This window comes from Hylobates moloch, unplaced genomic scaffold (assembly GCF_009828535.3).
Source record: "Hylobates moloch isolate HMO894 unplaced genomic scaffold, HMol_V3 SCAFFOLD_14, whole genome shotgun sequence".
In the NCBI taxonomy this organism is placed as follows: domain Eukaryota; kingdom Metazoa; phylum Chordata; class Mammalia; order Primates; family Hylobatidae; genus Hylobates; species Hylobates moloch.
This window is the reverse complement of record NW_026652289.1, coordinates 43,096,561-43,112,187: the sequence shown is the minus strand read 5'-3', so window position 1 is coordinate 43,112,187 and position 15,627 is coordinate 43,096,561. Positions and strand designations below refer to the sequence as shown.

Sequence of the window (15,627 nt, the reverse complement as noted above, 5' to 3'; positions counted from 1 at the left end):
AAGGAACCAATGAATGTAGTCAAAGTTGTGCTATGTATCCTAGAGCATTTTAGATGTAGATGAAGAGGTAGACGTGGATACAGATGTGGATATAGTCATGGACACAGACATAGGTAGAGATAGAACTATATGATATTTCTCTATAGGGATATCTAAAATAGCTATTTCATTTGATCCTCAAAATAAACCTAGGGGGAGGTTTGACTTATTTATTTCACACATGAGAAGGTTGACTCTCAAAGAGGTCTCAAATCCTGTATCTCGTAGCAGCTTGGAGTTGGAACTAGGTCTTCTTATTCAAATTTGGGCTTCTGGCTTCAGCACAAAACTTCATTTTTTTAATTCTTGGAAATTGTGGTCTAAAATAGTATTTCTGCAAAGTGGTAATACGTGAGCCTTCTCCATGTAGATGTTGTCCCTGAACTTGGTTTCCATGGAGCATAGGGAAAGAAGATGTAGAGAGAGTTCATACAGAATTGCTGGCTGCTGGACACATGTGTGCTTACATTTTCGTTTGTACAAGCAGAAATGCTTTTAAAGGGCCTCAACTAATTTCATCACAGTCAGTGTTACAAAGGAAAAAGCAAATCCCCAGTGTTGATGAGAATCCGGGTCAAGGCAAGGAGAAATCACAGAGCAGTCGAAGAGAATCCTGGGGCTCTGGGATGTTGTGCCTGCAAGTACCTTGATTTGAGAAAAGAAATTCATTTAAACACAGCAAATGTGCTTGGGAGCAAGTCTGGGCTGCCTGTTCCTTTCTGTTGCTATCGGCATTGAAAATCTGCTTCATATTTTACCTTCATCCTTGGTCACCAGGCAGAACTGATAAACCCTATTTCTAGATGTCATTGCTATTAAAAAGAGAAAGGGAGAAAAAAAAGCAGGCAAAGAACAAAAAAGCCAGAGAGGAACATGCACAAGACCTACTATTTATCAAGTCAAAATATTTTAATGGAGAAATCAGGATAAGTGATTAATCTAAAGATTTTTAGTTTCCAGTAAGTTGTAAGAGGGTCTGACAGGCAGCAGAAAGCTAATATTTAAAGATAATTTCAGGAACATGGAAATGAGTAAGTGGTAAAAGGAGAAGACTGAAGACTGAACCTTCTTTTTACCTCCAATGTTTATTGAAAACAGTGTGTTTGAAACAAAACAAAACAGAAATCATATCTGATTCTGCATATGAATGCTGGTAAATTTATTCTTTCCAAATTATTTATCCAATGTCAACTCTGATAGAGTTACTATATTAGAGTTTTGATGGTGACCAAGAGACTATCACTGTCCCTGTCCCCGGGAAGCTCCTAGTCTAATTGGGAAGTCAAGAGAAATAAAAATATAAATCCATCCAAAACGGTTTTATAAGGACTATGATCAAGGGGGCCTCAGGATGTTATTGCAGCAAATAGGAGATGGATGCAACAGCCTGCAAAATCAGGGAAAGTTCCCCTGCAGATTGATCCCCTAAACGTTGAAGAGGTAGGGGTGCATGAAGGTGGAGGAGCCCCAGCAAAGACCTATGTGTGACAAGATAGAATGGGTGATGTATTGTGTACTGGTTTCTTAGGGCTGTTGCAGCACACTACCACCAACTGGGTGGCTTAAAACAACAGAAACTCATCTCACACTTCTGGAGACCATAAGTCAAGTGGGAACTGTTAGCAATTCCACTGAGCTTGGGTGTGGATGGACAGTGGTGGAGGGCTTGGGAGGAGTTGGGGGTGCTGGAGGTGTTGGAGATGCTGTGCTGATCCTCCCAATCTGTGGCACTTAGCTCATTGACTCTATTGAGTAAATAATACCTTAGCAGGACTACTGGGAATGTGTCCTGTGCAGGGCCTGCCCTTGGTAATCTCTGGTGGTTGTGGGTTTTTAGGATCACTCTGCCTGACAACTCAGCATCTCAGTTTCCTCACTGTGAGTGGCAGTCAATCCTTTCACTACCAGCCGGGTCACTTTTGTAAAGCAACTTGGTACTTTTGAATATGAACATCATCATTCCCCAAATGAGGGAATGTATGATTTTGAGCTCATTATTGCTTTAATATGCCATGATGATATATTTGAAAAAGGCACTCTGATTCTCTTGGTAAATGTCAAGCAGTGCAATAGAAGACAGAGAATAAGGGTTAGAAGCAAATAAATCTGGGGGGAAAGCCTAGCTCCTTCTTATGACCTAGATCTCCAGCCATTCAATCATTTATAAGCCTCAGTCTCTTCATTGGGGTGTTCTAATGTCTACCTTGCAGAGTTATTGAACCAGCTGGAAATATCATATGTAACACACCAAGTGTGATAGATTGAATGCAACTTAATTATCTGTAGAACTGAAGAATGCATAGCCTAGAGAAATTTATTAAATGTATTCCCCACGGCTGTATATAATGGGGAACTACATTTCCAACTTTGTCCTAAAGCTCTGATAATCCAATAGCAAGTCAAATATGGTTTCTAGTTCATTTGGGGGATATGAATAATTATGATACTTTGGAGCTGAAAGGACAGATCTACAGCTTTCTGGACATCTGAAATTGATGCCAATTGGGCAGAAATCAGAGGAAAGTTTTGAATTCATTAGTCTAATTGTTTATCTTGTGGAGCTTTATTTTCTCAAGTTATTTTCTTCTGAATGTGTATTTATTTGCTTATTGTTTGTTCCTGTAGCCACAGATGCTCGCTGAGCGGGGAAGATTTGAACAGACAATGGCTTTCTCCCAGTGCTCATCTGCAGCCAACCATTTACCATGCCAAAGGCCTCCTCTACCACCTGAGCAGCATTGGCCGAAGTCCCGTGGTGAGTCACTTCCTTCTGCCTCCACCTTCCCGGCTGCTTCCTTCTACCTTCCAGGAAGCAGATTATATTCTGCCAAGGCGAGAATAGACAATGACCAAAAACCTATGTATGACAAGATAGAATGGAGGATGCATGGTGCGTTGACTTCCTGGGCTGCCGTACCAAACTGCCACAACTGGGTAGCTTTGTGTAATTCAAGAGAAACTTATCTCACATTTCTGGAGGCGTGAGTCTGGAATCAGGGTGTTGGCAGGATCACGCTGCTCACTCTGATGGCTCTAAGGAAGAATCCTTCTTTGTTCCAGCTTCTGGTGGTTGCTAGCAATCTTTAGCATTCCTGGGCTTGTGGCAGCATAATCTAATCTTTGCCTCTGTCTTCACAAGGCCATCTTCCCTCTGTGTCCAAGTTGCCCTCTTCTAATAAGGACATCAGTCATTGTATTAGGGCTTATTCTAATTAAGTATGGCCTCATCATAGTTGTATTATACCTGCAAAGACCCTGTTTCCAAATAAGGTCACATTCACAAGTACCAGGGATTAGAACTCTAATACATCTTTTGGGGGGACACAATTGACCCCACAACAAAGGCAAACCCCCAGTGTAGTAGTCATTGGTAAAAACTGGGCAAAAAAATTATATTTCATTCCATATCCTGAGTCTTCATTTTTCTGGTATTTCAGTTGTTGCATAAGAAAAAAAATGTATATGCCTATTAAATAGTGTTTGGAACAATATCCTCTAGGTGTTTATGTTCAACTAGCACTTACTATATTCCAAATTTTATTCTGGCGCTGTCCTAGGGATTTTTATATCTAGGCTGTTTTCCCAAGCCTCTAGTACTATAGAATTGATTAAAAAAACACTGTTTGAAACCAGAGGACTTGGCTCAAGATAATAAAGAGAAAATGGCAGCCAAGTAACCATATGAAAATGCTCATTTATTAACTACAAACTGGGAACATACCTGTCTACAAACATGTAGAGGGACATACGTCCAAATTTAGAGTCCCTACCGAACCTAACAAACTTAAAATGGAGTGAAGAAGCTCACATACTGGCCAAATCAATTAATCATCTCTACCTTTAGCCACTTTTTGAACATCTACTATGTGACAAAAAGGTGGCACATTCAATGAATATTTATTTTTAAAATGGATGAATATATAATGTAGAATCTTATTTAAATCTCAAAAGAGATGAACAAGTAAACTGATTTCAATGAGATCACCCAGAGGTGTATGGCAGAGTGGGAATTCAGTTCTGATATGTTTTTCTACCCTGCAACATAGCCTCTCTTCATTACTTGCTGTTGAAAGCATGTGCTGGGGAGCCCCATGACTATCCGCAGGCTCAGTGTTTCCCTAGAAGGACTCACAGGACTCAGAATGGCAGTTATATCCATAATTATAGTGTATTACCTTCAGAGGACACAGATTAAAATCAGAAAAGGTAAAAGGCATTCATGGCAGAGTACAGGAGAGACAAGGTACAAATTTCCAGGTATCCTTGCCTAGTAGAGATATATGGACAGTGCTTGACTCTCCAGCAACAATATGGGTTGCCAACCAGGAAACCTCACTTAGCTCTGGTGTCCAGGGTTTTTACTGGGGGGTCAGTTATGCAGCCATCAAATATTCTACATGGCTGATCTTAGTTACTCAGTCTCCCATCTCTCCAGAGGTCAAATTGATATCTTATGGTCCTGGAGCCCCACCATAAGTCACATTGTTAGCATCAACCATCTGGCATGGCCCAAGTCCCAAGGTAAAGAACGATCTGTTATCCAGCAGAATAGTCCAAGAGTGTGAAGTTTATTTCCTAGGAGTCATTCAAGGGACAGATCTTATTTCAGAGTGTGCAGAATTTGAACACTCTAGGCTTGCTGAGTCAATCTTTTTTTGCTTAGAGAGCAAAGTGAATTCTTTTCTCTTAAGAATCCTCATTCTGGAAGTCCTAGCCAGAGCAATCAGGCAAGAGAAAGAAATAAAGGGCATCCAAATTGGAAAAGAGGAAATCAAATTATTTCTGTTTGCTAATGATATGATCATATACCTAGGAAACCCAAAAGACTCCCTCAATAGACTCTTAGATTTGATAACTGAATTCAGTAAAGTCTCGGGTTACAAAATCAATGTACACAAATCAATAGCACTGCTGTATGCCAATAACAACCAGCTGAGAATAAAATCAAGAACTCGGTTTTATTAACAATAGTTACAAAAAAAATACCCAGGAATATATTTAACAAAGAAGGTAAAAAATCACTATAGCAAGAACCACAAAACACTGATGAAAGAGATCAGAGATGACACAGACAAATGGAAAAATATCCCATGCTCATGGATAGGAAGAATCAATATTTTGAAAATCACTGTATTGCCCAAAGCGATCTACAGATTTAATGCAATTCCTATCAAAATACTAACATCATTTTTCACAGAATTAGAAAAACTAATCCTAAAATTTATATGGAACCAAAAAATAGCTGAAACCTTAGCAAAAAGAATAATCTGAAGTCATCACATTACTGGATTTCAAGTTATACTACCAGTCTATAATTACCAAATCAGCATGGCACTGGTATAAAAGTAGGCACATGGACCAATGGAACAGAATAGAGAACCCAGAGACAAAGCCCACCACCTACAATTAACTAATCTTTGACCAAGTAGAAAAAATATATATTCAGTAAATGATGCTGGGAAAATTGGATAGCCGCATGTATAAGAATGAAGTTGGATCCCTATCTCTCACCATATACAAAAATTAACTCAAGATGAATTAAAGACTTAAATCTAAGATCTGAGTCTGTAAAAATTCTCAAAGAAAACCTAAGAAAAACTCTTCTGGATATAGGCATAGGCAAATAATTTATGGTGAAGACTCCAAAAGCAAATACAACAGAAACAAAAATAAATAAATGGGACCTAATTAAACTAAGTACCTTTTGCATGACAAAAGAAATAACAGAGTAAACAGACAACCTACAGAATGGGAGAAAATACTTGCAAACTATACATCTGATAAAAGACTAATATCCAAAATCTACAAGGAACTCAAACAAATCAGCAAGACAAAAAAGAAATAATGTTATTCAAATGTGGTCAAATAACGTGAACAGATATTTCTCAAAAGAAGTTATATAAGTGACCAAGAACCGTGAGAAAATGCTCAACATCACTAATTATCAGGGATATGTAAATTAAAACTGCAGTGAGATACCACCTTACCCCGGTAAGAATGGCCGTTTTTAAAAGATCAAAAAACAACAGATGTAGGCATGGATGCAGTGAAAAGGGAATGCTTATACACTACCAATGGGAATGTAAATTAGTACAACCTCTATGAAAAACAGTATGGTGATTTCTCAAAGAACTAAAAGGAGATCTACTATTTGATCCAGCAATCCCACTACTGGGTATCTACCCAAAGGAATAAAAAAGTTATTATATTAAAAAGATACCTGCACATATGTGTTTATTACAGCATAATTCATAATTGCACAAAGATATAGAATCAACCTAAGTCCCCATCAACTGATGAGTGGATAAAGAAAATGTGGCATATATAAATATGCACACACATATGTGTGTGTCTGTGTATATATATATATATACATATACACACAGTATATGTATATAGTATATATATAAATACACAGTATATATATATATATATATTTATACACAGACGCACATATACATATACCATGGAATACTACTCAAACATAAAAAAGAATGAATTAATACTTTTTGCAGCAACTTGAATGGAACCAGAGGCCATTATCCTACGTGAAGTAACCCAGGAATGAAATATCACATGTTCTCATTAAGTGGGATAAGCTACGGGTATGCAAAGGCATACAGACTGGTATAACGGACACTGGAGAAACAGAAGGGGGTTGGTGGGAGTGGGGCGAAATGAAAAATTACCTATTGGGTACAATGTACACTATTCAGGTGATAGGTACACTTAAAGGGGACTTTACCACTATAGAATTCATCCATGTAACCAAAAACTACTAAAGCTATTGAAATTACAAAGTTAAAAACAAGAATACCGGTTCCACACTGCTGAAAATGTACAATCTTTTCATTCTGACCTTCTCCCTCCTCCAATCTTAGAAGGCGCCATAATCTCTGCAGTCTACCCTCTGGAAGCAAGCACATGGCCTGCACAGCAGGTCAAAATTTGAAAAAAAGTATGTTTCTCTGAGTAGAAAGCTTTAGCTTCTAAGAGGAGAGACAGAGAGTGGGACTTAAAAGGAAGAACTCCCTATATAATACACATTTAAACACGCACACATTCAATCCACAGCAAAACAGAATTCCTCTCTGCTCTGACAACCTCTAATTGAAGAGCAGAACATTTATTTTAAAGCATGACAGGTGAAAGCCTTGTTTAAAAATATAAATAAACATTAATTAGCTATAAACATGACAGCCACAGACATGTTTCCTGCTGGGACCATCTGAGAGGTGGGTGTGAAACAGCTGAGCACTAAATGCTGTTCACAGTGTTACAAAGCTCTCTAATGGGCTCAACATCACCTTTTAGTTACCTAGGAGGCTATATTTAATGAGTCTCCTGCTGGCAGCAGAAGCGCTGCCACTCACTCAGCACTCAGGCCTGTCCTGTACTGGGAAGATTTCCACTGCGATGAGATTAACTGTGACTCTCCCCAACTTCTGGCTCTTATGAAAATGTTTTCTGAAGCACTGGGAAGCCACTTTATGGTGGCTAGGAAGTTCCACCTGTTCTAGATACTATTCAGTCATTTGCCTATTGGTGAGTGGATTAATATGAACGCCTAGGACCAAAAAGAATGTGGTGCTGTGAGAAAAAGCAGTACTCTGAGAGTGTTGAGCATTGCTAAATACCAGACAAGTCATTCAGTTTATAGTGAATATGGCAATATTCACATATTGTGTAATTCCTCCACTCATCCATATATCTGTCCATCCACCCACCTAGCCATCCATCATCCATTCATCCATCCATTCATCCATCCATCCATCCATCCAACCACTTATCCATCCACCCACCCATCCACCCAATTTAGGCAGTTATTCATTTCTTCATTCACTTGCATCATATATGTATAATTATGGTGCTAGGTGTCAGGGATACAAAGAAAAATTTTTATTTAAGATTGTCCTTTTCTTTGAGGAACCCACATTTTACTTTGGTAGAAAGTAGAGTCAGGTCTACAAGGAAAGCGGAGTGGTAGAAAATAGTAAGCACTGTAACAAAGGCCCATGTGAGCTTTTATAGGAGCATAGATGAAGGGTTGAGTCATTTTCTCTCAGGGTTATGGAAAAGCCAGAGATTAGAAGTACCATTTGAGCTGGACTTGCATGAAGAAGAGTTTCCCTTGGATTTTATTCTAGGAAGGCTGAGAAATGTTCTTTCCTCAAAGAATCTGTAGGCCTATGATCTCTTGGGTCTTCTGTCTTGTGAAACTGAAAGTCCGGGAGTTTTCTGTGCTTGGGGTTACTACACAGGGCAAAGGAAAAGAAGCTTCTCATTTGATGGGTCACAGAGATTCATCTGATATCACACAGACCTTCTTGTGACTCCATTCCCATTTTCTTTAACCCAGGTTTTCTGTCTCTTTTGTTTGTTAGAGAGTCCAGATGTTAGATACAGAAGCCCAGACACAGTAAAGTTTGGTATATTTATACACTGGAATATTATTCAGTAACCAAAACCAAACCAAAAAAATGAACTATGATATAGTCAATAACATGGGTGAATCTCATAAACATTATATTGAGTGAAAGACGCTAGACACTAAAGACTACATATTCTATACTCTATGCGTCTGTTTATGTAAACTATAAGATCAGTAAAAGTAATTTATGAGGACATAAATTGAACAGTGTTTGCCTCTGAGGAAGAGCATTGAATAATAGGGGCCAGGAGGGAACTTTATAGGTTAGTGGAGATGTTCAATATCATGATCAGAGTCGGTTACACAAAATCTCATTGAACTATATATTCAGGATCTATGTTTTTCACTCTAGGTACCCATTTATCTAAATACAGAAAATTAAAATTAAAGCAAAGTCACAGAGATTTAAAATGCAATGAGGAGACAAATGGGGGCTCCCCTAAATGAAGCTGACTAGCATACAGGCATGTGAGTCAAGGAAAACAGTTTTCCCAGGGAAGAGCAGAAAGGTTGTAGAAGAAGGTCTGTTTAGAAGTCAGAAAGATCCAGCCAGAGAGGCGGCCTATAAGCAGAGAAGCCCAAAGAAGTGGACAAGCTCTACAATCAGCTAGCAGAAGGCATTGAACCAGTTCCCCTTTGTGGAGCTCCCCCTAAAAGCGAAGAGGCTCATGGCCAAGGGGGCAGATGAGGACAGTCGGGGACATGCTTGGGAGTGGAAGAAAGCTCTTAGGCTACTACAACAAGCTCCTGGGGAGCCAGGTGGACAGCCTCTTCTGAGCTGCCATGTTGCAGCTGGCCTGGCCCCTGTGCTGTTCAAGTAATTGGGGCTTTGGAAATAGGCATGGGATCGATTCCTATCCTCTTGGCTCTCACTATGTGAGTGCATTTTGGTAAAGGGATTTCAGTCCTCTTTGAAGAGCGCATCGATTTCTGTTTATAACTCACACAAACTGAGCTGCCTTCTGCCAGAGGACAGGGTGGGCATATTGTAGTTTTGTCTTTCTCTGGGGCCCAATGGAATAGAATTTTTAGCTACTTAAATGATTTTTCTGGTTTTATTTTGTCCCTCTGGCATATGTTTTGGGTTAATCAGCTTCTTTTAAAAGAAGCACAAAAGGAGATGAAAAAAAGGATGGCATATTCCTTTCTATAACCCTTGTCGCCAAGGGCCTCAAGATATTTTATGCACATGAATTGTTTTATTTCCACTTTATTCCTTAGCAGTAGCAGAAAAATAAGTGTTATTCTTGCTTATTTTCATAACTCATGTTAAGATACCACATCTAGAATTTCCCTTTTTTTATATTTGAAGATATGGTAGGAGAAGAACAAACACTCCTGTTCCATAGTCCATACCCATAAAGGTCCTGAATTAAAATATTTCAGTTTGCTTCCATATTCTTTTATTTCAAATTGTTCCCATGCTATCAGAATGAAGGTTAAACATACCAGAAACCAAGTTTTGTGTATATTTTTACTGACACAAAAAAACTACATTTAATTGAATTGCTTCAGTTTCTTGATAAATTTTAGTGAAAAGCAAAGGGCATTTTTTTCTCTTGCTCTCAACAGTGTCTTCAATGTAGTTTCTGTGTAACACAAGAGCTGAAAATCTGGGATATTCTTTTTTGTTTGTTTGTTTTTTTGAGATGGAGTCTCGATCTGTCACCAGGCTGGAGTGCAGCGGTGCGATCTCAGTTCACTGCAACTTCTGCCTCCCGGGTTCAAGCAATTCTCCTGCTTCAGCTTCCTGAGTAGCTGGGACTACAGGCGCATGCCACCGCACTCGGATAATTTTTGTATTTTTAGTAGAAATGGGGTTTCACCATGTTGGCTAGGATGGTCTCTATCTCTTGACCTCATGATCCTCCCGCCTCGGCCTCCCAAAGTGCTGGGATTACAGGCGTGAGCCACTGTGCCTGGTCAAAAATCTGGGATATTCTTAGAGGGAGGATAAGTAAGAATTTTCAAAGAAGTCTAAACAAATTTCTTGTGTTTTATTTGTTGTGGAATGGAATGAAATGAGGAGATGGAGGGGAAGGGAAAATAGGAGGGTAACCGCTTGGATCACGTTCCTCTTCAGCCTTTGTGAAGGTCCCTCTGCCCAGAGCTAATGGAAACAGGGGAAAGCAAGAAATACATGGAGACAGGGCCAGAGGGACTAATTTTGCCATAAGGCTGCTCTCTGTGAAGACCAGAAGTGAAAACAGATGCTTCCAATGAAGACACGGAAGAGACTTGTGCATGTCTGAGGAAAACGAATCTGGTAAACACAGCAAGGTAGCAATGATCATGACCAAGGGCACTGGGCATAGGGCTTAAAGTTCTCATCCCAGACAGTGAGGGTTGCCCAGAGCAAAGCACAGTCCATCCTTGGGGGCCAAGGCAATCAACAGTTCTCAGTTAGGAAAGCAACTCAGAAACAGAGGCAAAAACCAAGGCAAACCTCTTTACAGGGACTGAGTAGGCATGGTGATAGGTCAGTATTCAGTCCCCAGCCTACCCCAAGGGTTTAGCCAGACAACGTAGAAGCCCTGTTATAGGTCAAAAAGACTAATCTGAATCCCACATTATGGGGAAGACAGAGGTCCCAATAACCATCTGCTCTGATTGGGCTTGGTACACCAAATAGATTAATGCTTCTACCTCGAGAACTTCAGTACCTGCAACTGAGCGAGACAGAGGGCAAAGGCCTCTCAGGCTGATAGGTTGCAGGGATTATGTAGAAAGGTGACATCTAGGCTACTGCTTCTCTCCTTTCAATGTCTGAAACTGGAGAAAGGGAACAGATTTAACTCCTGAGGAATCTGCCAGGAACTCACTGCATAAGTGCCTTCTCAGGGCCTTAGGCTTACCACTCATGGAGGCCGGGCTGGCCAGAGATGGAGAGTGGAAAAACACAAGACCACTCGCTTTCAAATACGCTAATTGAGAGTTTTGTTATGTTGTTCTTCATCACTCGTCCATCAAATGTTTTAAAATATCGTGTTTGGAAAACTTTTAGAACCATGCTGATTAGAGTTTGAGATATCACACATCACTTTCTAATGGGTAGCCATAGGCAAGTTGCTTAACCTCCTTTAACTTTAGAAGAAATTGAACCTCATCTCTATATTTGGATAACATCCTCCTTTAGGACTTCTTATACTGATTATAGAGGAGTGTAAAATCTCAGCATGGTGACCGACACATATCTGGCATTGAAATAAATAATAGACATTAAAATCATTACTTACTAGAAGGGCATTAGATACAAAACAAAGCCACATATTAGATTATATGTTTTTGGGTTGATTTACGGGAGCTCTTTCATTGTAATTGAAATATTTTGGAAAGAAGAACATTATAATACATGATACCGAGTGAGATGGCCAAAAACCTCCTCCAGCATAAAGGTTCCCACTGTGGGCAGTCTCATGAGCAGTTGGTCATTGATACATTCTGTTGAGTTTAATGTGAAATTTTTCTCCCCAAAGTGGCCATTGGAGGGGGCCAAGACTGATCTGTAAGTAAAGGCTGCTTTTCTAAGGCCATGTTGAAACTTTGGCCCATGATGACCCAATTTAAGTGAAAGTCTGAGTCTCTCACTTTGGGAAAGGAAACAGAGCATAAAATGCCCTTTCAGGTGGTTTTAGGAATAAATTCTGCATGTGCCTACTGTGGTTAACCTCAGCTAGGACTGGATGTTGCTGATGACTCAGATGAAGCACTTACTAAGGAGAGAGTATGGCTATCAATAAAAAGTCTAGGAAACATGGTCTTGCAAATTGGCCTCTTGGAAGGTAGCTGAACATGTCACCAAGATCATTTCCCTCATAGAGATGTTAACTCCATTTAGGAACTTGGGCTGAATGCCATCTGCACAATATGTGCAAAAGCTGGAACCTCCAGGGCTTTAGTGAGCCTCGGTTAGTTTAATTGTACACATTGCTGTTTGGGGTTTCCATCATATTCTCGAATATATCTCCTCTAGGCTACAGCCTTGCCTTCATTTTCCTGTGGCAACGGTATAAATAATGCAAATGTCTTGATACTGGGAAGCAGGAATGAGACCCAGATGTCAGAATGGAAAACACAGCAGTTTACATTGGCAAAGCAGAGCGGTAAACACAATCAGGAATAGGTGAGCCTTGGGGAAAAGGGGAACGGCCAAGGGAGAAGTGTTTGAGAGGGAGAGGATAACCTCTTGAACAAGGGGGACCTATTAACTTGCAGAGGAACCAGAATAGGACCAAGGAGGAAGGAGATGAGGAAGGCATGTGAGGAGCATGGCAATCTGGTCCTCATCAGCTTCTTTGCTGAGCAAGAAATCATGGAACTCATGTTTGCATGAACTAAATTAACCTTGCAGTTTAGCTCAAACAAGAATGCATTGGAAAAGGTCCTAGGAAGATGCACAATCCTATCCATACCATATACTTTCCTGATGAAGAAACTGAGACACAGAGAGGGGAATTGATTTAGTCAAAGGCCAAAAGTTCAAAACTAAACACTCCAGCTCAAAGGAAACTAGATGAAACTACACAAGGTCTTCAATTCTGCATTTCTTCCTATGTTCCTTGCCTTTGCAGAAAGGCACAATCATTGCCTATTTACTTAATCTGGAAATCGTGGAGTTATTCCTGACCTCCTCCTTTCTTAGCCTCTAAATCCATTGTCTCCAACTCCTGTAGATTTTACTTCTTTACTCTCACACAACTTATTTTCTTTATATACTTATGTCTGGTGCCTTAAGCTAGGCCCTTCTCATCTCACTTGCCTAGTCTCAGTCCCTCCCGTCTTAACACTTCTGTTCTTCTGTTCCAATGATCTGATCATCTTGCTCCTTCTTGCTTAAATAGTTTAAAGGCTCCTTCACCACCTTCAAGAAAATGTCTCAACATCCTAGAATGAGGTACAAGTGCATTAACGATCTGCCCATTGACCACTTCTATAGATACCTAATTTATTCTCCTTTCACTCTGCCCTCTTATTCCAAATTATAATACCTCACATCCACAGATCCTTCTCGCTCTTTCATCATTTGCTTGGATAGCTCTCACTCAGTAAGGTTCATCTTATGAATAACCTCCCTTGAGAATCCCAGAAGCACCACATAGCACACTTCCAAGGTGCTGCTCCCTTGGAGTGCAATGTGAATGCTGCCCCCAGGAAGTGTGCAACTGTTCTTATTGGGTTCCCAGAGAACACTGCTTATCTCTACTTCAGCTCTTCTCTCATGGTAATACAATGACCTATTGGCTTGTGGTATAATATCAACAAATCAGCTTCTGGACGGGGTAATATAGAAATGAAAAGTGTTTTAAAACATTGCCTCTGGGTTAGGGCAAACTGGGGCTCCAATATTTATTCACATAATAACAATACAAACTTGGGCAAGTTACTTACTTTATCTGGAATTCAGTGTTCTGGGCCACAAAATGGGCATAATAATAGCACCTACTTCATCATGGGATAATCTAGATTAAATTTTTAGCATGCTATTAGAGTCTTCAATAAATTAACTATAGTTGCTATTATTATTGTTACGGAAAGCAGTGCTGTGTTATATTAAAATTTTAACTTCTCCTATTACATAGCAGGTACCCAGTAAATATTTTTTGAATCAATTGATTAATAACAAGATAGGGCTATTGAGGCAGGGAGCGGTGGCTAATGCCTGTAATCCTAGCACTTTGGGAGGACAAGGCGGGCAGATTACCTGAGCTCAGGAGTTTGAGACCAGCCTGAGCAACATGGCAAAACGCTGTCTCTACTAAAAATACAAAAAGTTAGCTGAGTGTGGTGGCAGGCACCTGTAGTCCTGGCTACTTGGAAGGCTGAGCCATGAGAATCGCTTGAATCCGGGATGCGGAGGTTGCAGTAAGCTGAGATTGGGCCATTGCACTCCAGTCTGAGTGAGACAATGTCTTAAAATAGGGCTACTGATTAACCTGTAAATATTGTATTGGGAACAGTTTCTGCTTACCTGTTAAAGAATTTTGCTGAAAAGAAATATAAGTATTAAATCTTACAGTAGAAAACAAAAAGCTTCCTCAACTTAAATAACTTGATAATTGCCTTGTAATTGCGCCCTGCAATTTGGAGAAACACATGTTTCTTAAATTAACGGCATTTATTTTTAGGGATATCATTTGAGCAACAATAATATCCTTCTCCTTCACTCCGAATCTTCCGTGGCTACTAGAACTCACAAGGCTTAACCATGTTTATTCCTGCAGGTGAATAGCTCTATAATTTGTCGTTTACTTCCTTCTTCAGAGTCTATAAGGATCAGGGAAGGAAGAAAAGCTATTTTCTCCAATTGAATTTAGCATTTAAGGAGTGCCTATCACCAGGGAAGCATAGCTTCTGGCTTTATTGAGAAATCTGTTGCTAAGACACAGTTTTAATTTGTTTGCACACTTTTCATAAAAATGGTGTTTATTCACAGAGAGAAACTGAGATGTAAGAGGTAAAAGTTGGTGGAAAATTAGTGATAGTAGAGGACTAAACCTCAAACAATTACTTTATTTGTTCCTTTAGACTAAAGGCTTTGAAAGTAAGGTCCTGGGACTGGGGCATGAGCATCACCTGGAAACTTGCTAGAAATGCAAATTCTTGGGCTCAACCCAGACCTACTTGAATCACAGAATTGCCAGGGTGTGGCTCAGCAGTCTGCTTTAACAAGATCTCCAGGTTATTCTGATGCTTATTAATATTTGAGACCCATCCTGGGCAACAGAGGCATATCCTGTCTCTACAAAAATATTTTAAAAATTAGCCAGGTATGGTGTCGCTTGCCTGTAGTCCTAGCTACTTGGGAGGCTGAAGCAGGAGGACAACTTGAGCCCAGGATCTCGAAGGTTGCAGTGAGTCATGATTGCACCACTGCACTCTCAGCCTGGGTGAAAGAGTGAGACTATGTCTCACAAAGAAAAAAAAAAAGAAAAAAGAGAGAGAGAGAGAGAGACAGAGAGACCCACTGCTCTAAAGTCTAGAATAGGACATCATGCAAATCATTCAAGCCTCACATATCAGTAGCAATAGTAATTGAGGAGACTAGCTTTCCCCTGCTGGAAAATTCTGTAATAACATCACCTGGAACAGATGCCTCTAGAGAGGCAGCCCATTTTTTTCAAGACCCACAACAACTACCTCATATTGCCTCCTGATCT

The 15,627-nt window shown here is 39.9% G+C and overlaps 1 protein-coding gene across 1 annotated transcript in view; it reads left to right on the top strand.

Annotated features, from left to right (window-relative positions):
* AGBL1 (AGBL carboxypeptidase 1) overlaps nucleotides 1-15,627 on the top strand; it is an 825,749-nt gene that overhangs the window by 438,050 nt on the left and 372,072 nt on the right. The window contains exon 19 of the mRNA XM_058427563.1: nucleotides 2,665-2,794. Within this exon, the coding sequence (XP_058283546.1) occupies nucleotides 2,665-2,794 (130 nt within the window). The remainder of the gene's footprint in view (nucleotides 1-2,664; nucleotides 2,795-15,627) is intronic.